Here is a 23,347-nt window from a genome sequence, read left to right as displayed (position 1 = left end):
GGTTTACGATGCTGTTGGCAGTGACGGGTGATCTACTTACCGACGTTGGAGCTGTATAACGATCATTTTTGGTGTATTTTTCCTCAATTTTACACATATTCTACAAATTTCATAATTTTAGCGGGTTTCTCCGCAATTTCAACTCAATTTACCCAATTACGCGAGTTCAAAATCACGTCGACTTCGTGATGCTGTCAGCCAATGACATTACAGGACGATTCTCAATGTTTGTATCACTGTTGGATGGATAGTCTGTATCACTGTTAAACCACCATCTCTATATCCGAAGTGTGCTGTATACAGGGTGGTCCACTGATCGTGACCGGGCCAAATATCTCACGAAATAAGCGTCAAACGAAAAAACTACAAAGAACGAAACTTGTCTAGCTTGAAGGGGGAAACAAGATGGCGATATTGTTAGCCCGCTAGATGGCGCTGCCATACGTGAAACGGATATCAACTGTTTTTTTTTTTTTTAATAGGAACCCCCATTTTTATCTGCCTGCACCCTTCAAGCTAGACAAGTTTCAATCTTTGTAGTTTTTTCGTTTGACGCTTATTTGGTGAGATATTTGGCCCAGTCATGATCAATGGACCACCCTGTAAACGTGCACCTATCGTGAACTCTGTTACACTACCTACATTACACGACACAAATATTGTTTCTTAGTGTGGGAAATAGACAGCAGCAGAGAGGATGTGCATAAACTACGTTCCGTGGGCGAAACATTTTAGGGTTCGGTAAGATTTTATTACGACTGACCATCTCCCCCTACGTGGATTGGAGCCACAAAGTATTCTTACATTCACAGAGTAATGTTGGAAGCATCTAACAAGTTTCCTGATTACCGTCTAAAGAAACGAATTATATCCACAGCAGCACTCTGTCGTCTCGTTTGAATCGAACTGCCCCTTCATTGAACGTATCGGCTTAGAAATCTAAGCAAAACTATAGGTGGCCTCTTTCTATGCACCTTGTAACTCTTTCTGTGCCCTTAACCAACCCTCCCTGGACGATTATCTCCGATTGAATTTCTAACTGATTATAATACCTTGTTGATATGGGCTCCAAATACCAGAACAGTACTCCAGATTTGAAGTGATGTATCTAACGTGTTTCAAACTCCTTCGGTCTGGAACTGCATCATGCATACACAATACGTTTCTTCGTCTTCTTGACGGTCTATATACTAGCGTCGGTGAGTTATACAAGTATGGATCAAATGTTATACTCTTTCCGAAAGTAAAATATCAAAGTGTACTGATTACGGGGAACTCAGCTCGTTCTGTTCCTTCACGAGACGTTGGATGTTGCGACTATAGTGTCCTCCTACTTCTCATCAGTTAGAAATTCAATCAGAGACAATGTTCCAGGGAGGGTTGGTTAAGGACGGAGGAAGAGTTACAAGATGCATACATAGAGGCCACCTACAGTTTTGTTTGGACATCTTAGCCAATACGTTCAATGGAGGGGCAGCTCGATTCGAAAGAGACAGCTGTGTGCTCCCGTGGATATAATTATTTTGTTGGGATGCTGATCATCAAAAGTATTGGTGAGAGCCAGCTGGAGTGGCCGAGCAGTTCTAGGCGCTACAGTCTGGAACCGCACGACCGCTACTGTCGGAGGTTCGAATGCAGCCTCGTACATGAATGAGTGTGATGTCTTAGGTTAGTTAGGTTTAAGTAGTTCTAAGTTCTAGCGGACTGATGACCTCAGAAGTTAAATCCCATAGTGCTCAGAGCCATTATTGGTGAGATGTTTCAATCTCAAACGTCATTCTATGAATGTGAGAATACTTTGTGACTCCCATCCACATAGAAAGAGAGAGGTGGTCAATCGTAATACAGTCTTACTTAATTCATAAGCTGTTTCGCCTCTCTGGTGCCGGCTGTTTCTCACGTGATGTAGGCGGCGTAACATGGTTCGCGATATCTCCACTATACAGCACATGTAGCGTATTAGAGGTGAAGGTTTAGCAATTATACAGAAACTTGGAACCGTACTGTAATGTTACTGGCGGTAGCATCACTAGATGGAAACGATGGGACGTTTTGTTGACGTGAGAAATCGTCGAGAGCAGTGGTTTTTAACTCGTGTAATTGGGTAAAGTGCGTAAAAATTGCGGAGAAACCTGGTGAATTTGCGAAATTGATAGAATATATTGAGCAAAACTACAAGACAAATAATGTCATAGAGCTCTATCCCCGGCAATTCGCTCTTCTGTCATTGTCAACAATATCACAGATCAATTTCGTAGTTTTACTCATTTGTATGTTGTGAAATAACGAAGAGGGAGGGATGCAAGCTCTGGCTTGCTTTCCGGTCTAAAAAGGTTTGTTTTTTTCCCTGTAACGTGGACACCCAGCGTAAAAGGCATTGTTCTGTATTGATAATAATGTGTTTGAAATGTATCTACACTACCGGCAATCAAAATTGCTACACCACGAAGATGACGTGCTACAGACGCGAACTTTAAGCGACAGGAAGAAGATGCTGTGATATGCAAATGTTTAGTTTTTCGGAGCATTCACGCAAGGTTGACGTCGGTAGCGACACCTTCAACGTGCTGACATGAGGAAAGTTACCAACCGATTTCTCATACACAAACTGCAGTTGACCGGCGTTGCCTGGTGAAACGTTGTTGTGGTGCCTCGTGTAAGGAGGAGAAATGCGTACCATCACGTTTCCGACTTTGATAAAGGTCGGATTGTAGCCTATCGCGATTGCGGTTTATCGTATCGAGACATTGCTGCTCGTGTTGGTCGAGATCCAAGGACTGTTAGTAGAATATGGAATCGGTGGGTTCAGGGGGGTAATACGAAACGCCGCGCTGGATCCCAACGGCCTCGTATCACTGGCAGTCGAGATGACAGGCATCTTATCCGCATGGCTGTAACGGATCGTGCATCCACGTCTCGATCCCGTATTCAACAGATGGGGACGTTTGCAAGACAACCATCTGCACGAACGGTTCGACGACGTTTCCAGCAGCATGGACTATCAGCTCAGAGACCATGGCTGCGGTTACCGTTGATGCTGCATCACAGACAGGAGCGACTGCGATGGTGTACTCAACGACGAACCTGGGTGCACGAATGGCAAAACGTCATTTTTTCGGACGAATCGAGGTTCTGTTTACACCATCATGATGGTCGCATCCGTGTTCGGCGACATCGCGGTGAACGCACATTGGAAGCGTGTGTTCGTCATCGCCATACTGGCGCATCACCCGGCGTGATGGTATGGGGTGCCATTGGTTACACGTCTCGGTCACCTCTTGTTCACACTGACGGCACTTTGAACAGTGGACGTTACATTTCATGTGTGTTACGACCTGTGGCCCTATCCTTCATTCGATCCCTGCGAAACCCTACATTTCAGAAGGATAATGCACGACTGCATGTTGCAGGTCCTGTACGGGCCTTTATGGATACAGAAAATGTTCGACTGCTGCCCTGACCAGCACATTCTCCAGATCTCTCACCAACTGAAAACGTCTGGTCAATGGTGGCCGAGCACGTCGCTCGTCACAGTACGCCAGTCACTACGCTTGATGAACTGTGGTATCGTGTTGAAGCTGCATGGGCAGCTGTACATGCAAACGCCATCCAAGCTCTGTTTGACTCAATGCCCAGGCGTATCAAGGCCGTTATTACGGCCAGAGGCGGTTGTTCTGGGTACTAATTGCTCAGGATCTATGCACCCAAACTGCGTGAAAATGTAAGCACACGTCAGTCCTAGTATAATATATTTGTCCAATGAATATCCGTTTGTCATCTGCATTTCTTCTTGCTGTAGCAATTTTAATGGTCAGTAGTGTAATACCGACATGTACACAGTTTATTTACATGACTTCTACAGACATTAACCTGAGTGCTCAGCCAAGAAGAGGCTGCTGGAAGCGGACCGCGACACCGTGGTGGTCGGTGGGAGCGTATTAAATTGCGACCACCTGCAGTGGTCTCAACGGCGGCCGGTCACTGAGCCCGCCCTGTCACGGCACCCCCCCTTGCGACTGCTACCTCTTCACCTTGCGAGATGTAGCCAAGGGTCGTAGTTTGATGATGGCCGTTCCGTGACGAATAGTCAAGAAATTTGCTATTGTTTCAAGACTCGACATTTCCTAGAAAATTGTTTGATTGACATGAAACAGGATATCTGACACCGACCAAAGCAGAGCAACGCCAGCTGATGGATCTGTTTGTGTACCGTCAGAACAGAATAGAGCTGGAAAACCAGTATCCGTACCTACGAGGGCAGGAGGGTAGAGGAGAAGGGAGGGGAGGGGGGGCGAGGAAAAAAGACCAGCTCTAAACTCCTTAGTCTCTATGCACATATCGAGGGCTGACATACGCACTGTTCCAGTGGAAGAGTTTTCGTCCGACAGTTGTGAAATGTCATTACGGTGTTTCATCTTCGTACAAACCGAAGGAGCAGATGTACTGATAGTGTAACATAGTCATTGCTACTGTGTTTTTAATTTTTTTTTAATATTTGCTTGCTTATAAGAGGATAAAGTTCTCTCCTGATACACGCTTGTCCCGCTCACAAGAAAAACAAATCTACCCGTTCGGAAATGTTCACTCAATACTGATGATCATGTTGTTGTTTGGCCCTACTAGAATTCTATTATTGGTGAAGTGTTCTACTCACCTGTGTGTGCGACTTGCTAGCTGATTGTATGTTTAAGAACTGTAGATGGTGACAAGTGCTTATTCTGTAGTATATTCAGTACGAGATTCAATGTTGTCAGTTTAGTAATCATTGTCGTATGCGGAAGTTGATATCATGAGTGTGAGTTTACACTTATTTAGCTCTAGACGTCATTGAGTTTAGTAGTATATCCGAAATTTGCACTGTTGCCATCTCAGTGTTCATTTTAAATAGTGTAGCACTATGTCACTTACACGATGTGAGGTGAGGTCTGTCGGTACAGCATTCGCACCCGGAGAATGAGTTTACACTTAAATTAGCTGGAGATTTCATTGATTTAGTAGTGTATCCTCTATTTGCATTGTCACAGAATTCGTTTAAAAGTGTAAGACTACAGTTTTTACATGATGTGAGGTGAGGTCTGCCAGTACTATATTTCGTTGTAGCAAGCGTAATAATCGCACGTGGAGAATACACGATAGTAATTCTTCATGCAGCAAATGTTTGTCCATGCTTCTTCAGTGACTTTTTTTTAAAAAAAGAATGAGCTGACATTATAGCAGCTGCGTTGCAAAGAATGGTAACGCTTTAGGCAGACTGAGAAAATTAGACAAGAGACAACATTCTTATATGAGTTTTATGTGCCTATAAACGGACGGAGCGAAATCTTAATAGGTAGACTAAATTAAATTTACATCTAATGCTTAATTTCCAAGCCATTATACAGTGTGTGGCAAAGGGTACCCTTGCCTAATCCATTCGTAAACAGAGTAAGGGAAAAAGACTGTCTATATGGCTCCATATGAGTGCTAATTTCTCTTATCTTATCTTCGTGGTCCGTTCACGAAATGTATGTTCGCTGCAGTAGAACCTTTCTGCAGTCAACTTTAGATATCAGTTCTCTAAATTATTTCAGCAGTGTTCCACGAAAATAACTTCGCCTTCTCTCCAGGGATTTCCAATAGAGCTATCTGGCGAGTGTAATCGGGTTGCAGGGGAAAAAAAGCACCATGCAATGGGATTCTTATGTTCAATTTAGTTAATCAGCCAACCAATTTCATATAAATGACGTGGTGTTGGGCTTGTGGAAATGAGGACGAGATTATTACGGGTAAGATTGGCAAGCTGATACGGTAACCCGGCGTCTTTCCATTGCGGCTAGATCTTTTAACGAAATTTCAATCTCCCATCTGCACAGGGAGAGTTGACTAGCGTAATAAAATCAGCTACATTACCGAATTTATAAAGTGAGACATAATAAAAAACTAATATTTACAGCTCGTTTGTGCTGCTACTTTGTAGGTGAAGAGACATCTGCCTACCTCAAGAGAGTTCGAAAGTGGGCCGGCCGTGGTGGCTGAGCGGTTCTAGGCACTTCAATCCGGGACTGCGCGACTGCTACGGTCGCAGGTTCGAATCCCGCCTCGGGCATGGATGAGTTTGATGTCCTTAGGTCAGTTATGTTTAAGTAGCTCTAAGTTCTAGGGGACTGATGACCTCAGATGTCAAGTCCCATAGTGCTCAGAGCCATTTTAACCATCTGAAGTTCGAAAGTGGGGAGGCATCCTGTGAGCTCAAAAAAATGGTTCAAACGGTTCGGAGCACTATGGGACTTAACTGCTGACAAGGGAACCTCCACATCGCACCCCCCTCAGATTTAGTTATAAGCCTGCACAGTGGATCGACCTTGAAAAACTGAACACAGGTCGATCGAGAAAACAGGAAGAAGTTGTGTGGAACTATGAAAAAATAAGCAAAATATACAAAGTTGATGTGCAACATAGGCAACATCAAGGACATTGTGAGCTCACGAGCACCGTGGTCCCGTGGTTAGCGTAAGCAGCTGCGGAACAAAAAGGCATTGGTTCAAGTCTTTCCTCGAGTGAAAAGTTGACTTTCTTTATTTCGCAAAGTTATGATCTGTCAGTTCGTTCACTGACGTCTCTGTTCACTGTAATAAGTTTAGTGTCTGTGTTTTGCGACCGCACCGCAAAACCCTGCGTTTAATAGACGAAAGGACGTGCCTCTCCAATGGGAACCGAAAACATTTGATGACAAGGTCATAGGTCAACCGATTCCTCCACAGGAAAACACGTCTGATATATTCTATACGACACTGGTGACGGCATGTGCGTCACATGACAGGAACATGTTGTCGACCCACCTAACTTGTACACTTGGCGAATGGGTAAAAAATTCTTCTACCTTGCCCTATTTAGGTTTTCTTTTGGATGTGATAATCACTCCAAAAAAAGTAATGAAAACATAAGAGTTTGTCACATAAACTTAAAATAAAAAAGTAAAACTCTTTGACTCGAGGGAAGACTTGAACCAAGGATCTCTCGTTCAGTAGTTGCTCACGCTAACCACGGGACCACGACGCTCGTGAGCTTAGAATGTACTTGATGTTGCTTATGTTCCACATCAACTACTGAGTCAGTATATTTTGCTTATTTTTTCATAGTTCCACACAACTTCTTCCTATTTTCTCGATTGATCTGTGTTCAGTTTTTCAAGACCTATCCACTGCGCCAAATTATAACTAAATCTGAAGGGGGTGCGATGGGGAGGTTCCCTTGTGAGGTTATCAGTCTCCTTGAACTTAGAACTACTTAAACCTAACTAACCTAAGGACATCACACACATCCATGCCCGGGGCAGGATTCGAACGTGCTACCGGAGCGGTAGCGCCGTTCCAGACTGTAGCGTCTAGAACCACTCGGCCACCCAAGTCGGCTCCTGTGAGCTAAAACTGAGTTGATTAGCAGACCGTAACAGATATTATGTTGATAAGAACAGAATTTTTTACCTGATTAGAGAATACTTAGAGGAAATACAGCCAATGCCATACTGTTGTATGATATCTTAACAATATGTAACGATGCCTTAGCGATGTGGAAATGTGTACATTTCTTCTTTCTTCGAAAACAACAAATTCAAGGTGTATAGATAACAACATCCCTATTTCGGATTGGGTAAAGTTAATTTTTTAAACTGTGATGTGTCTTGTTGGGCCTGAATTGCAGCACACACGTGCTTGCCTTATAGTAAGCTGCAGCCAGTGCCAGCGGCAGTCACGGGGGCTTGGGTGACCAGAAGCCACAGCTCAGCCTGTGATGATCAGTTCGTTAGAAAAAATTCTCCGACTTCTTGACACTTGCCTACAGCTGCAGGGATAAGTACAATCGGCTGAATACCGAACTAACCAGTGTGCATATTGAGTGGCGACAGAAGCAGACATTTGTGTTGCACGAGAAGATTCAACATGGAGAGTGTTTGCACTGGATGATTATTGCCTCCATGGAAATTGATCGGTTGTTCATTTGGTGGTCACATTCAGAGTCTCTCTGGCCTCTGAGCGTCTGGTACGGCTGGAGACGTAGATGCAACTGCTGGTGTGGGCGATGTATGTGCAGGCGTCTCCTAGTCGGCCCGTCCATGGCTCTCTGGCAGTCAGCAGATGGCGTGCACTTCGCAACTGCGAGTTGGTGCAATCGGAAGGTTGTTTTCGATTGATATGATTAGTGGTAACATTGTAGTGGAGGAGGGTTCTTGTGCACTCGTCCGCAGCTCGTGGTCGTGCGGTAGCGTTCTCGCTTCCTGCGCCCGGGTTCCCGGGTTCGATTCACGGCGGGGTTAGAGATTTTCTCTGCCTCGTGATGACTGGGTGTTGTGTGATGTCCTTAGGCTAGTTAGGGTTAAGTAGTTCTAAGTTCTAGGGGACTGACGACCGCAGCTGTTAAATCCCATAGTGCTCAGAGCCATTTGAACCAAGGCATATTTAACTCTATGATCTACTTGTGGCAGAAATTTAATTGATTTGTAAAATGTTTGTGTGTGATTCTCAAACATTGAAGATATGTTTTATTTTAAAGAAGAACCATCGTAAGGTGGTGAGTGTTTTAAACAATCTATTTGACTCTTGTAAACTCTTAAATAATTAATTTGATAGGGTAGTGCCAATGGACTATTTCCCAGCATTTTTGGTCTCACAATTGTGTCATGTGTCCTGTCCTTCCCAGATATAGCCAATATGTACACAGTATTCTGAGGACAGACGAAAACCTCTGTTTGCTTGTTTAGGCACTTTGGTTCATGCATGCCTTCACACAAGCAGAAAGTAACCACTTGAGAGCGACAGAAACAGGTAGTGCGCATTGAATTTCTTGATCAAAGGAATTCTGCCAACTAATGTACTGTTCAGAGGCCACGAGAACAAATTTACGTCCCTCGGGTGGGTAGGCACGTCACCTTGGCCTACAGATTTGAGGTTCGGGTGTTACAACAGGAAGTAGCCACATGTGAGACAGCAAAAGTTTACTGGGCATTGGATGTCAAAAGACGCCAACTTCTGCTCGACAGTCAATGGTATTTAGTATCGAAAACAGTGGCCAGTATACAACGCTTCATTCCATTCGTCGGTGTTTACAATTATTAGATGATTAGAAGTGGTTGGAAAAGGGGGGGGGGGTGCACATTTAAGCTCTGCCCAAGAGGGGGAGCCATGCTTTTCACAAACTGATTAAACAAAGAAAATGCAAACCGAATTCAACAATATAGTATTGACACTGCTTGGAATATCGTGTTGTGAGATTATTTCTCTCAGCACAGACCTTGTCTTTTTTACTGCCAAAGTCCGGCTGGGAGTGAGGAGAGGGAAAGTGAGGGAGGAGAGAGGTGGGGTGGGGGATTTCCCCAGGAGGAGGAAAAGTGGCTCACAGCTGAACTGGGTAGGGGTGAGAACATAATGTCTCCTTTCCCTGAAGAATTGGGGAGCAGGGGGGTGAAGGGGACAGATGGTGGGTTTTTCAGAAGGATGGATTATCCCTAGGAAGTCATAATCAATAGGTTTCTCTACGGAGTCATAAATCAATTTGCACAACAATAGCTTAAGGAGAGGGGGTAATTAATTGTTCAATTTAATCAAATAACATATCAATTTGATTTCAAAAGTGTGCCAGAACTCTCTATAACTAACTATTTGCATGACTACTAAAGCGGCATTTCTGCATAAATTTGTGAGAAGCCAGTTTCATTTATTTTGGCTGTGACTTCTGAGCTGGTTAGTTAAAGTATAGATCTTTATCATCAACTAGTGAGAACTTTTCTTCCATTAACTTTGGGCTTTTCTTAATTCATTCAAACAGACCATTGAAGAGTGGAGAATTGTGTTCCTCACTGCAGCCGGAATGTTCTTTGTGGGCAATCTGGTTTTCGTTATTTTCGCTGACGGCGAAGTTCAACCTTGGAACGACCCTAACTATTCGAGAGGAAAGAAAACAGGTGAGTTGCTTGAACACTTTGGTACTATTACTAATAATCCTACTTGAAGCTCTCTCAGATCTATAAATGTATTTTCCGTACAGAGTCAATATCTATCATCACCTGCCGAGTCATGATGTTCAGGAAAATGTATCTGTATAGCGGGTTTTACGCGGACGTGTTTACGTGCGCCAAGTATGTTTAACTTGCGCCAGTGAAAGTTCACACGCGCTTGAAAACTTTCAGTCCAATCACCTCCAGTTTGGCTTTTAAACATAACTCCAACTGGATTAATAAGCGCAAACATTCGAGTCGTGACTTTAATTGCACTTCATAAAGTTACAGAACACTTGGAAAGGGAAATGAGAAGACGCAGTTGTATGGTTCGTAAGTGGATTGCGAAGAGCAATGATTGGAGAGCGTCTAGAATGCTAAACCGGGAGCAGGAAAATGAGGACGAAGGTTTTAGTTCTTAACATTTATTGAGACTCATAATCACTTCTATACAGAGAAAAAATTCTCTCATGAGGAATGCTTGCCAAACAGTTTTTATTTAATCGTATGGCTAGGGTCCTGCGTTGGACAGAGCGTTCGCCGGGTGCTGGTCTTTCAAGTTGACGCCACTTCGGCGACCTGCAGTCGATGACGATGATGGGATGATGATGAGGACAGCACAACACCCAGTCCCTGGCCGGAGAAAATTCCCCGACCCAGCCGGGAATGGAACCCGGGTGCAGAGGATGTCTTATTTCGTAAGACATCCGTTTAAGTTCGTTGTTGATCGATTAACTCAGTTTTTTTATTACAGAGGGCAGCTAACCCTCTGACCGAACACGCTGAGCTACCGTGCCGGCAACGTCACTGAATTCTTAACCATGTTGTTCTCTCTCACGTATGCATTTCGAAAACTTCGGATTTTTACTTTTACTCCACTTTCATCAAAATGTGGTAATTTTCCCTCATTCCGTTTACAGTGTCTCTTAACGCTTCTTCCTCCATGTTTCTGCCTTCATAAGTACCAACATTAATGTTCCACAAACACGGTTGTTGTTTTTAGGGTTCCATTGCACATCACATTATAACGGACACTTTTTTGTCATTTCCATTGTATTTCAGACCTCGGAAACAAAATAAATAAATAGAATGTGTGCCATTCGGCAAGAAAAGCTATCTCGCGAAGACTATGAAAAAGTTAATGGGGAAAGCTAACATGTACAAGCTTCAACTTTAATTTCTACGTGCCCTGTTGCTACGACATGCGATTTTGGGTGGTCACATAAGCATCTTTAAGTGCATAAGTCAACGTGCGTTAACTATACTTGTAAACCCTGCATTACATACATCGTACATCTATATAAATAGAAATATAAGTGTCCATTTGTTCAAAATCGTATTCCTGAGAAAAGATTGGGGAAGAGAGGATGAACGGAAAGAGGGAGATGGACAGCAAAAGGGAAGGAGGAGGAGATGGACAGAGATAGGAGAGAGAAGAGGAGATTAGGACGTATATCCAATTCCCATGCACATTAGATACTTGTGCTTCGTCTTTTCTTTCGTTTCCACTTAAGCCGATAGAGTCACAGCTAGTCAGTAATATAGTGTGTTTCAAAAAGATCCATCCCACTTCCCAAGACTATTATACATTCTACGTAAATGGAGACAGAAACAGTTTGAAATTTTTAACTTACGGATGGGACTGCAATGTTATTTCGAAACGAACCATCCCATTTCACAAATGTCCATCTTCTACATGCACGCACGTACAATCTTAGGTCTCTTTTTATAATTGCAATTAGCATTAAATTTTCATTTATTTTTCGCAAATACTCAGTGTCCTCGCCATTGGACTCAAGATAAACATCTTGATGCTAAGTCAAACACACTCTTCCTATACTTTTTTCCAAGCTTGTCTGGAGTTACTACATTCACTAATGCAGTCTAAGTTGTATGATGCTTGGAAACATAAACGAAGTGATTCTCAACCCCCCCCCCCCCCCCGCCCCCCAGAATCCGTACGTCCGTTACGGACAATAAACAGTTAAGACACCTCACTGTTAAAGAACGCTCTTACATGCAGATGCTAGCAGAACGGTGTTCGGTCCTATTGAAAAATGAATCTTTCGGTATGTTCTCGCAATTGTGTGAAAATGCTAGGTCTCCAAAATATCCAGGAACGTGATCCCTGTAATCGTATTCTCCTATTTTCTCTATTCTATTGGAGAGGTTTTGCGTTTTGTGGAATACGTAGTGCGGAAATGCCTAGTTTCATTCTCATGTAATAAACAGAATTCAGGGAGTTACCGTAGGCGGCTAGAGTAGTACAGAGTGCCGGCACACCACCTGCAAGGGGAGAAATTACAATATGACTCCCACACGTTTCGATCATTGACCCACGACTGTTCCTACTTTATATTACGATTTCTCGTTTTATTTGCTTCAGGAGGCAGAATTAGTTGTGCATGACTGTTTCACGGGCGTCGCGTCAGATAATGTTATGGTGATGGTGATGATGAAGTCCCATACTCCGAGGAGCGTAGGGAAAGATGCGGGAGACCCGCACCGCCAACTAGGCAGGGTCCTAGCGGACTTGGTTTGCCATTGGCTTCTTCCGACCGTTGTGGGGATGAATGACGATGATGAAGACAACACAACAACCCCCAGTCATCTCGAGGCAGGGGAAATCCCTGACCCAACCGGGAATAGAACCCGGGACTCTGTGCTCGTGAAGCGAGTACGCTACCGCAAGACCACGAGCTACGGACAATGTTATGATAGCTACACACATTTCAAGGAGACAATTGCTCGTCTTCTTCAGGTGCTGCAGTGGATCGCCAATATATGCGCTGGCTCGCTGGAAAATCACTGGCGCCAGGGGGTGGGGATATAACGTCATCGTAGACGAATCATAGAGTACGACGAAATCCAGTGCTCCCTGCCGGAGAAACGGGCCACGGTCCTCGCTTGCGCGACACGGAAAAAGCTCGGTTGGAAATCGCGGCGCAGCGCGCTCGCAGGCAGTGTGTTAGCGTCCACTTTAAGTGTCCGGACTCCGATTCCCCGTCTGTGTCGACTCGCTGGATTCGTTAGTCTGCGGCCGAAGATGCCTCAGTACCGCTGTTGGTTACCATGTCTTGCTAAGTTGAAATCCCCTATCTTTGTTAGTCATACGTATTTCGACAGATTCCCGAAATCTAGCCTCGGTCGAGCACACAGTTTTAATCTGCCAGGAAGTTTCATGTGAGCGCACACTCCGCTGCAGAGTGAAAATTTCATTGTGAAAACATCCCCCAGACTGTGGCTAAGCCATGTCTCCGCAGTATTCTTTCTTCCAGGAGTGCTAGATCTGTAAGATCTGCAGGAGAGCACCTGTGAAGTTTGGAAGGTAGGAGGCGAGGTACTGACGGAATTGAGGCTGTGAGGACGGATCGTGTGTCGTGCTTTGGTAGCTCAGATGATAGAGCACTTGCTCGCAAAAGCCAGAGGTCCCGAGTTCGAGTCTCGACCTGGCACACAATTTTAATCTCCTAGGAAGTTTCAGCTTCTTTAATGATAAAGTCCCAGTTCGTGGAGGCGGACGAAAGAATCTTTGTCTCTACGTAGCTCATGCTATATCCCAATGTATAATTTCCCACACTGGTACGGGATATTACACAGGGTGGTCCATTGATAGTGACCGGGCGAAATATCTCACGAAATAAGCGTCAACCGAAAAAAAGTACAAAGAACGAAACTTGTTTAGCTTGAAGGGGGAAACCAGATGGCGCCATGGTTGGCCCACTAGATGGCGCTACCATAGGTCGAACGGATATCAACTGCGTTTTTTAAATAGGAACCCCAATATTTATTACATATTCGTGTAGTCCGTAAAGAAATATGAATGTTTTGGTTGGACTATTTTTTCGCTTCGTGATAGATGGTGCTGTAATAGTCACAAACGTACAAGTAAGTGGTATCACGTAACATTCCGCCAGTGAGGACGGTATTTCCTTCGTGATACATTACCCATGTTAAAATGGAACGTTTACCAATTGCAGAAAAGGTCGATATCGTGTTGATGTATGGCTATTGTGATCAAAATGCCCAATGGGCGTGTGCTATGTGTGCTGCTCGGTATCCTGGACGACATCATCCAAGTGTCCGGAACTTTCGCCGGGTAGTTACGTTATTTAAGGAAACTGGAAGTGTTCAGCTACATGTGAAATGTCAACCACGTCCTGCAACAAAAGATGATGCCCAGGAAGGTGTTTGAGCTGCTGTCGCAGCTAATCCCCACATCAGTAGGAGACAGATTGCGCGAGAATCGGGAATCTCAAAAACGCCGGTGTTGAGAATGCTACATCAATATCGATTGCACCCGTACCGTATTTCTAATCACCAGGTATTCTATGGGGACGACTTTGAACGTCGTGTACAGTTCTGCCACTGGGTACAAGATAAATTACGGGGCGATGATAGTTTTTTTTTTTCACGCGTTCTGTTTCACAACGAAGCGTCATTCACCCAAAAGCGGTTACGTAAACCGTAATAATATGCACTATTGGGTAACGGATTGGCCCCCATTTTGTCGATGACAAGCTAAAAGATACAATGTGTGCTGCTTTCCTACGTAATGCTCTACCGATGTTACTACAAGATGTTTCACTGCATGACAGAATGGCGACGTACTTGCAATATGATGGATGTCCGGCACGTAGCTCGCGTGCGGTTGAAGCGGTATTGAATAGCATATTTCAGGTCAGTTGGATTGGCCCACACGTTCACCGGATCTGACGTTCCCGGATTTCTTTCTGTGAGGAAAGTTGAAGGATATTTGCTATCGTGATGCACCGACAACCCCAGACGATATGCGTCAGCGCATGTCAATGCATGTGCGAACATTACGGAAGGCGAACTACTCGCTGTTCAGAGGAATGTCGTTACATGTATTGCCAAATGTATTGAGGTTGACGGACATAATTTTGAGCATATATTGCATTAACGTGGTATTTACAGGTAATCACGCTGTAACAGCATGCGTTCTCAGAAATGATAAGGTCACAAAGGTACATATATCACATTGGAACAACCGAAATAATTTGTTCAAATGTACCTACGTTGTGTATTTTAATTTAAAAAACCTACCCGTTACCAACTGTTCTTTTAAAATTGTGAGCCATATATATATATATATGTTTGTGACTATTCCAGCGCCATCTATCACAAAGCAAAGAAAAGTGGTCCAACTAAAACATTCATATTTCTTTACGTACTACACGAATATGTAATAAAAATGATGGTTTCTATTTTTTTTTAAAACGCAGTTGGTATCCGTTTGACCTATGGCATCGCCATCTAGCGGGTCAACCATGGCGCTATCTGGTTTCCCCCTTCAAGCCAGACGAGTTTTGTTCTTTGTAGTTTTTTCGTTTGATGCTTATTTCGTGAGGTATTTGACCCGGTCACGATCAATGGACCACCCTGTATATCCCTGGTCTCCTCCGACTTAGGTTATCTTTAACAGAACCCAGCATCGTTTGCGCCCGGGCTGGAGGGCTGAAGACACATTCTATTTGATGTTTCTTGAACAGCCTGCAGGTCTTAAAGGACACACCACCAGCATCTGTTAGAAAAACATCCTCGACGAGCTCTCCGTTTCTTCTGGCAGTTCTTGATGTTTAGTAAGTGCAGATTGCAATGCATGTCGAATCTGTTTATTATCAGAGTACCCGTACTTTATAAACACACAGCAAAGATGGATAAGCTCTGCCGATACGCTTTGTGGACCTGCGATAACTATAACCCTGTGAACGAGAGTCCGTAATATACCATTGCGTTGGGATGGGTGATGGCAGTTCGTATCTTGCAGATATAGGTCAGTGTGGGTTGGTTCAACACACTGCAACCCACGAAACCGTCACCTTCTCTGTGGACCATGAAATCTAAAAACGGCAGTCTGCAATATTTGATACCCCCATGTTGGAGCAAATGCTTGAATAGAGAATTTATGAGTGCTGAGAGCTCTGCATTTAAATGAAGTTGTCAGGAAATACATGATAAGCACTTTTCAAATCATGGTCCATTAACTCAAACTAACAAACGCTTTTTTTTCCTTTTCCAGAAACTACAGGAATGGTTGCTGCGTGAGCCAGCTTATGTGACGCCAGTAGTTACATGGAATATAGTGAGCGATACAGAACACTTCGTCACACGTGTCTGAAACACAAGGTTTTTCTTCATAAAACTTTGTACATAAAGAAGACACAGGAAAGTAAAACTCTGCAAAACATACGCCTTTTCTGGAGCTTGAATAACATACTAACTTCGCTTTGAAGAAACATATTTCATTTTATTCTATACCAAATGTATATATTCTAACTAAAATGTAGCATTTACATCATAATATATGAACTACTACTCACACAACAGAATGTTGACAGTTATGATACACGAGAAGTGACTATGAAACTATAACTTAATCTAGCTCAACATGAAGTATTTTCAGACATTCTTGTGAATTATCTGAAAAATCTTGATGAATAAGGACGCAATTTATTCGAGACGAAGAGATCTGAGGAGTCCAAAATTATACCTGTGTAAGCCAGAGACAAATGTATTGCTTTAATATGGCTTCAGTTTTGAGAAGCGTCTCTCCAGAAGCCGTGATAAGTTTAGTGCTTATTATACCTATGTAAGTTTTTCTGTGATATAAAAAATTAATATAACAGAAACGTCTTTCTATGCAATGTCTCTGTTGCATACAATATTATTCTGTAAAGGCTTCACATTAATATTAAGTCAAAACAATTGAGTATAACCGTAGAGACTTGAATATTTTTGATTCTACATCGGAAACAGCATTATGATGGCGTGTTAATAATGCGCATAACCTGTTCATTCGTTCAGACATGAATTCATTCGTTCATTCATTCATTGTAGTCCATACATCGCATCATCAAGGAGCGTCATATGCATGAACCGAGAAACTCTCTCCAACTCCAATTTTGTGGATTGTATTAAAGATTAACTATCATTAAACTCCTTTGTTTTGTGCATGTTTACATAGTCTGTAAATACAGATAGTAAACTCAAAATAAAATGAGTTACACTGAAAGATACGGAGAACCTGCTTTTTTCAGTTACGCTAAGAACCTGCTGTTTTAATATTTATTTAATATTTGCTCTGGATCAAAAATGTGTGTGAATTCCTAAGGGACCAAACTGCTGAGGTCATCGGTCCCTAGACTTACACTCTACTTAAATTAACTTGCGCTAGGAACAACACACACACCCATGCCGGAGCGAGGACTCGAACCTCCGGTGAGAGGAGCCGCGCAATCCGTGACATGGCGCCTCAAACCTCCCAGCCACTCTACGCGGCATTTACTGTGGTGATGACAGTTACTTACAGTCTGTATGAACGAAGATCTATTTGCAATGAACAATAATACTGAAGTGTTACGTCTCAAGTTATGGGTCGTAACTGAGTCAACAACTTCACTAACATATTTTTCGTTTATCGTTGATAATTTTTTTACTGTCGTATTCTAGTAGTCTCTTGATGCTGTGGACGTCCTATGCAGTGGCATTAATTGTACTTTTTTTTATTTATTCGTATGACTAGGGCCCGCGTCGAACAGACCGTTCGCCGGGTGCCGGTCATCCGATTTGACGCCACTTTGGCGACCTGCAGTCGATAAGGATGAAAGCATGATGATGAGGACAGCACAACAACCAGTTCCTGAGCGGAGAAAATTCCCCGACCCAGCCGGGAATCGAACCCGGGCCCGAAGGATTGATAATCCGTCACGCTGAACATTTTTTTCATTTTTTTTATTTTTATTTATTTATTTTTTTAAATCTCATTTTGTTCGCTTTTGTTCGTTGAATCTGCTCAGGGCGGACGTCGCAAGACCCCCGTTTAAGCTCGTTGTTGATCGATTAACTCAGTTGTTTTTTTTTTATTACATAGGGCAGCTAAACCTCTGACCGAACACGCTGAGCTACCGTGCCGGCTAACCATTCAGCTACCGGAGGCGGACAAGTAATTGTACTCTTTGACTGTAAGAGAGTTCAAAATCTACGCCACCAGATATGAAGTCACATAACCATCATCAGTCAGGGAAGTCCTGGGTGCAGTAGTGAAAATGTTGCCTGATGTAAGCCGACTAGTGCATATTTTAACTGGAAAGCGTAAATTTCGCACTTAACACAGGTATGATATTTATCACTGATGATTGTCTTTTTATCAACTGAGGAGGGCTGAAAAATTCATCCAGTCACGCTATAAGATACTCTGCGCCAATCCGTAACCGATGATATAGCATTAGTATTTGCACCAAAAGATCCAACTTACAAGCTGCGAAACCGGTTGTGTGGGTTTATAACTGACCGGAACATATACAGCTACAGCGGACCATTGGACATTTCATTCGGTTTCAATTTAATAGTTTTAGGATCTGTATTTAATGAAAAACTGTTCACTGTTGCAAGGTGTCAGGCAAATCCAACACCTTCCATGAAAACCCTGACATGATAAGCAAATCCGGCAGTATTTCACATAGCTCCGAATAAATCCTGACCTTAAATTAACCAAAGTAATACGATCAACGAGTGAGCAAATGCAATACCACAGACTAACACAAGAACGCCTAAATGCATGTCATACCTTCCCACCGTGAAACAGACGCAGTTCTGAGGGGAGAAACGAGAACAGAAGCCGAGAGCAGAACCGTGTTAAGCTAGAAGGCCCTACGATAAGGGACGGACACCCACGTCTCCAGCCAACCGCCACGACCACTCCCCAGCCCATGTTAAAAGATAGAGCCCTCCAGAATAACAGTATAAATCTTACAATAACACTAAAAGGACCACACCACCTGCAAGTTTTAGCGTGAGACATTTTCGCGTCTCTGTTACGTTGCAAACGTTAAAAACATTGCCCCAGCACGAAAAGTATAACGAGTCTCATTGGATAGACAGAATTTTTGTAGGCGGACCTTAAGGTTAACATTGAGACCCTGGTTGGTCAGATGAAATCACAGGCAGATAGTGTTTTTTAAACCAACTTCGGTAAATGGTAGTAAGGAGAAGTTAGGAGAGAGTTGCTTCCGAGACGGCAAGCTGTATGGAGCCGCGCTGCCCGCCGCCCCCTAACGCTGCCTAACCAACAAGGTAATGAACGCACGCGATGCTGCATAACAGTGCATAAAGCTTCACTCAGAACTGCAGAAGTCTCATCTGTTACACCCCCTTCTTTCGTAATCTAGTGTCGATCGTCATTTAAAGCTCATGGTGTTCAGATTTGCCACTTGAAGTAAAAATCTGAAACGCGATGATTTTTCTGTTATATAGTTATTGCGAAGCCACATCAGCCACTGTAATTTATAACTAGTTAGATAAGTAATTAAAGGTAACTGAGGGTCACTGTAGACCATTTTGATAGTTTTCTCTCTTGTGAAACTTAATTTAAACCTAGATTATAGATGTGATATTGCATAGGTCATCCTTCGATCCATTGTAGAACTTGGAAACCCACTCAGGGAATATTCGTTCACATTTTTATTGAAGGCAGTTGGTTTTTATCATCATGTATTAAAACATTTCCTTTTATCAATAGTGCAATTTATAAACAATGTTTTTTGAGTACAATAAAATTTCCAATGGCAAACGTAACTGCTTTTTCGACGTTATTTTTCCAGCTAACTAAAAATAGTAAAGCCTTGAATCCCTTCCACTACGTTTAGTTAGTATTAACATTCTTTTACAGGGAGTGCAGTGGTTCTGACGCTGAAATCATTAAATATTTGATTATGTCATCGCTAGTCTCACTGAACTCTACATGTTATGTGTGGTCTGGTGTCCCCTTACCAGCAACAGGTCCCAGGTTCAAACTAGTCAATTCCCTAAAAAAACGTGCTCAGAGCATCGTTGCGCGAAAGTGGTAGGGAGACACGACTTAAAACAAACAGACACCACGCAGAATGTTAGACTGTATTAACTGTCAAGCAATCATATACAGGGTGAGTCAATAACTTTTGCCACCTAGAATAACTTAGAAAGTATGATAGTAGCTGTTAAGTTTGTGGGACAAAAGTTTCATGGGACAACGGGGGCCATAATATGATGTTGGTTTATTGTTGCTAGCTGGGGTCGTGTCAGAAATACACTCCTGGAAATTGAAATAAGAACACCGTGAATTCATTGTCCCAGGAAGGGGAAACTTTATTGACACATTCCTGGAGTCAGATACATCACATGATCACACTGACAGAACCACAGGCACATAGACACAGGCAACAGAGCATGCACAATGTCGGCACTAGTACAGTGTATATCCACCTTTCGCAGCAATGCAGGCTGCTATTCTCCCATGGAGACGATCGTAGAGATGCTGGATGTAGTCCTGTGGAACGGCTTGCCATGCCATTTCCACCTGGCGCCTCAGTTGGACCAGCGTTCGTGCTGGACGTGCAGACCGCATGAAACGACGCTTCATCCAGTCCCAAACATGCTCAATGGGGGACAGATCCGGAGATCTTGCTGGCCAGGGTAGTTGTCTTACACCTTCTAGAGCACGTTGGGTGGCACGGGATACATGCGGACGTGCATTGTCCTGTTGGAACAGCAAGTTCCCTTGCCGGTCTAGGAATGGTAGAACGATGGGTTCGATGACGGTTTGGATGTACCGTGCACTATTCAGTGTCCCCTCGACGATCACCAGAGGTGTACAGCCAGTGTAGGAGATCGCTCCCCACACCATGATGCCGGGTGTTGGCCCTGTGTGCCTCGGTCGTATGCAGTCCTGATTGTGGCGCTCACCTGCAAGGCGCCAAACACGCATACGACCATCATTGGCACCAAGGCAGAAGCGACTCTCATCGTTGAAGACGACACGTCTCCATTCGTCCCTCCATTCACACCTGTCGCGACACCACTGGAGGCGGGCTGCACGATGTTGGGGCGTGAGCGGAAGACGGCCTAACGGTGTGCGGGACCGTAGCCCAGCTTCATGGAGACGGTTGCGAATGGTCCTCGCCGATACCCCAGGAGCAACAGTGTCCCTAATTAGCTGGGAAGTGGCGGTGCGGTCCCCTGCGGCAATGCGTAGGATTCTACGGTCTTGGCGTGCATCCGTGCGTCGCTGCGGTCCGGTCCCAGGTCGACGGGCACGTGCACCTTCCGCCGACCACTGGCGACAACATCGATGTACTGTGGAGACCTCACGCCCCACGTGTTGAGCAATTCGGCGGTACGTCCACCCGGCCTCCCGCATGCCCACTATACGCCCTCGCTCAAAGTCCGTCAACTGCACATACGGTTTACGTCCACGCTGTCGCGGCATGCTACCAGTGTTAAAGACGGCGATGGAGCTCCGTATGCCACGGCAAACTGGCTGACACTGACGGCGGCGGTGCACAAATGCTGCGCAGCTAGCGCCATTCGACGGCCAACACCGCGGTTCCTGGTGTGTCCGCTGTGCCGTACGTGTGATCATTGCTTGTACAGCCCTCTCGCAGTGTCCGGAGCAAGTATGGTGGGTCTGACACACCGGTGTCAATGTGTTCTTTTTTCCATTTCCAGGAGTGTATGAAGGTCAACTTTTTTTTAATGGGATGCTCTACTGTGGTACTTATATCCTGATAGCGGATAGCGAGAGGCATCCAACGATGTGTAACAGTAAGGTCTTTGAAGGCCAACGAAGATGACAAAGACGGCATGAACGTCTATTTACAGAATGTATTCGAACTGATGACAGTTGATATCAATGCAGTGCTGCAATCTTCTTATCATGGATTGAGTGGTAATCCCTATCATTTCGGCACTTATCGAAGCGCATGCTCTGAATATTCTCTCTCGTATATCGTGCAAACAGTAAATATTCGCCGAATATGGCGTATCCATCTAACGTGCCATTGACATGTAAAGACTATTCGTCGGTTTCACAATACAACACTAATAGGAAAGGTAAGACTAATATCGTCGAATCAATCGAATGTGAATGATTGTATTCCTTCGAAGAACAAGTCGATATGCTTCTCATTTATGGAGAATGCCAACGAAATTCAGCGAGAGCTGGAGTGTTAACACGCTGAACGTATCCTCAACATACCCTACACGTCGTACATTTAAATATATGTTTGATAAGTTGAGAACAACTGGATATTTAACGCATCGGAAACATATCCGACGAAGGAAAATTACTAACGAGCAAACAGAAATTGGAACTCTTGCCACTGTGGTTCGAGATCCTTGTGTTAGTTCGCGTCAAATCGTAAGGGAATCGGGCATGAGACAGAGAAGTGTTGCTCGTGTTCTGCATGGCCAAAAACATCATCCTTACCATATCAGTCTCCACCAAGAATTTTTGGACAACATGGTTGTGGAGAGAAGCAGCGATTAGTCTGATTATTCAATAATTCAAGAACAGTCTTAATCGCATGCGATAATTTGCCTAACATGCGTTACTGCTTAACTGAAAATCCATGTTGGCTGCAGCAAGTTCCACATCAAAAACTGTGGTCGGTAAATGTATGGTGTGGGATTCTGGAGGACAGAATTCGGAGTAATTCTTCGTGGCTGTATATGTGTAGTAGCCTACATCTTACGAATAATCTCTCGCAACTTTCAAAATAAAGCTCCTACGCCTATCACCCACATAGACTTTCTTATGATAATAGTACTCCATGCTCATATTTTTCTCGCTGTTCTTAAAAATATTCATCTATCTTTATGTCTTGTTTTTTCGTAACGTTAATCCCCTTATTTCATCCTTAGTAGAACTTAAATCTAACTGTTCCTCTAGTTCTCGTCATTTCATTCATGCCTAACACTAATTGTACAACGCACATTATTTTATGAACAACTTTTTTATAGTTAATTTCTATTTGATGAAGGAATAACACCCATCTTATTAATAGGCTATGTATTTTCCATAAGGAAAGCTAAAGCCTGATGTTGTGTACATCTAATGATCTTAGAATCCAAGATTAGCGTTCTAAACATTTGTACGCTCCGCAGAATAGATAACAACTCTTTCTCTGTTGCTGCATAGTTCAACTCATGTTTATTTAGACACTTATAGCGAAGGCTGTGGTGTCATGTTCTTCTATCTCGGGATCCCATTCACTTTGGAACAGTTCACGAGATAACCATATTTGGAAACGTCTGTTGCTAATCTAAATGCTTGCTATTACACGGTGTTTTAATATGGTTGCATCCACTAAAGCTTGCTTAATATTCTGAAAAACCTCCGTTGTCAGTTCATTCGACACCCATTTGCCTCTTTTAGTAACGAGAATTAAATGTGGTTGTTCATTGGCTGACCCTGTATGTAGCAACGGTAAAATCTGGCTTACCCGAGGAATGAGAGCAACTGTTTTGCATATTTCGTTTCTGGACAGACTTTAATCGTCCTTATTTTTCTGGGTTTCGTCTTATCCCTGGGATTCCTAC

At 43.6% G+C, this 23,347-nt stretch overlaps 1 protein-coding gene across 1 annotated transcript in view; it reads left to right on the top strand.

The window, feature by feature from the left end:
- Positions 1-16,959, top strand: part of LOC126288766 (vesicular glutamate transporter 2.2-like) — a gene marked incomplete at its 5' end in the record, with an annotated part of 61,981 nt that extends 45,022 nt beyond the window's left edge. The window contains 2 exons of the mRNA XM_049984898.1: positions 9,802-9,937; positions 16,014-16,959. Of these exons, the coding sequence (XP_049840855.1) occupies positions 9,802-9,937; positions 16,014-16,039 (162 nt within the window). The remainder of the gene's footprint in view (positions 1-9,801; positions 9,938-16,013) is intronic.
- Positions 16,960-23,347: the final 6,388 nt, after the last annotated feature.

The sequence above is a fragment of the Schistocerca gregaria genome, chromosome 1, assembly GCF_023897955.1.
Source record: "Schistocerca gregaria isolate iqSchGreg1 chromosome 1, iqSchGreg1.2, whole genome shotgun sequence".
NCBI classification, from domain to species: domain Eukaryota; kingdom Metazoa; phylum Arthropoda; class Insecta; order Orthoptera; family Acrididae; genus Schistocerca; species Schistocerca gregaria.
The sequence above is the reverse complement of the archived record's forward strand: the minus strand, read 5'-3'. Positions and strand labels throughout refer to the sequence as shown.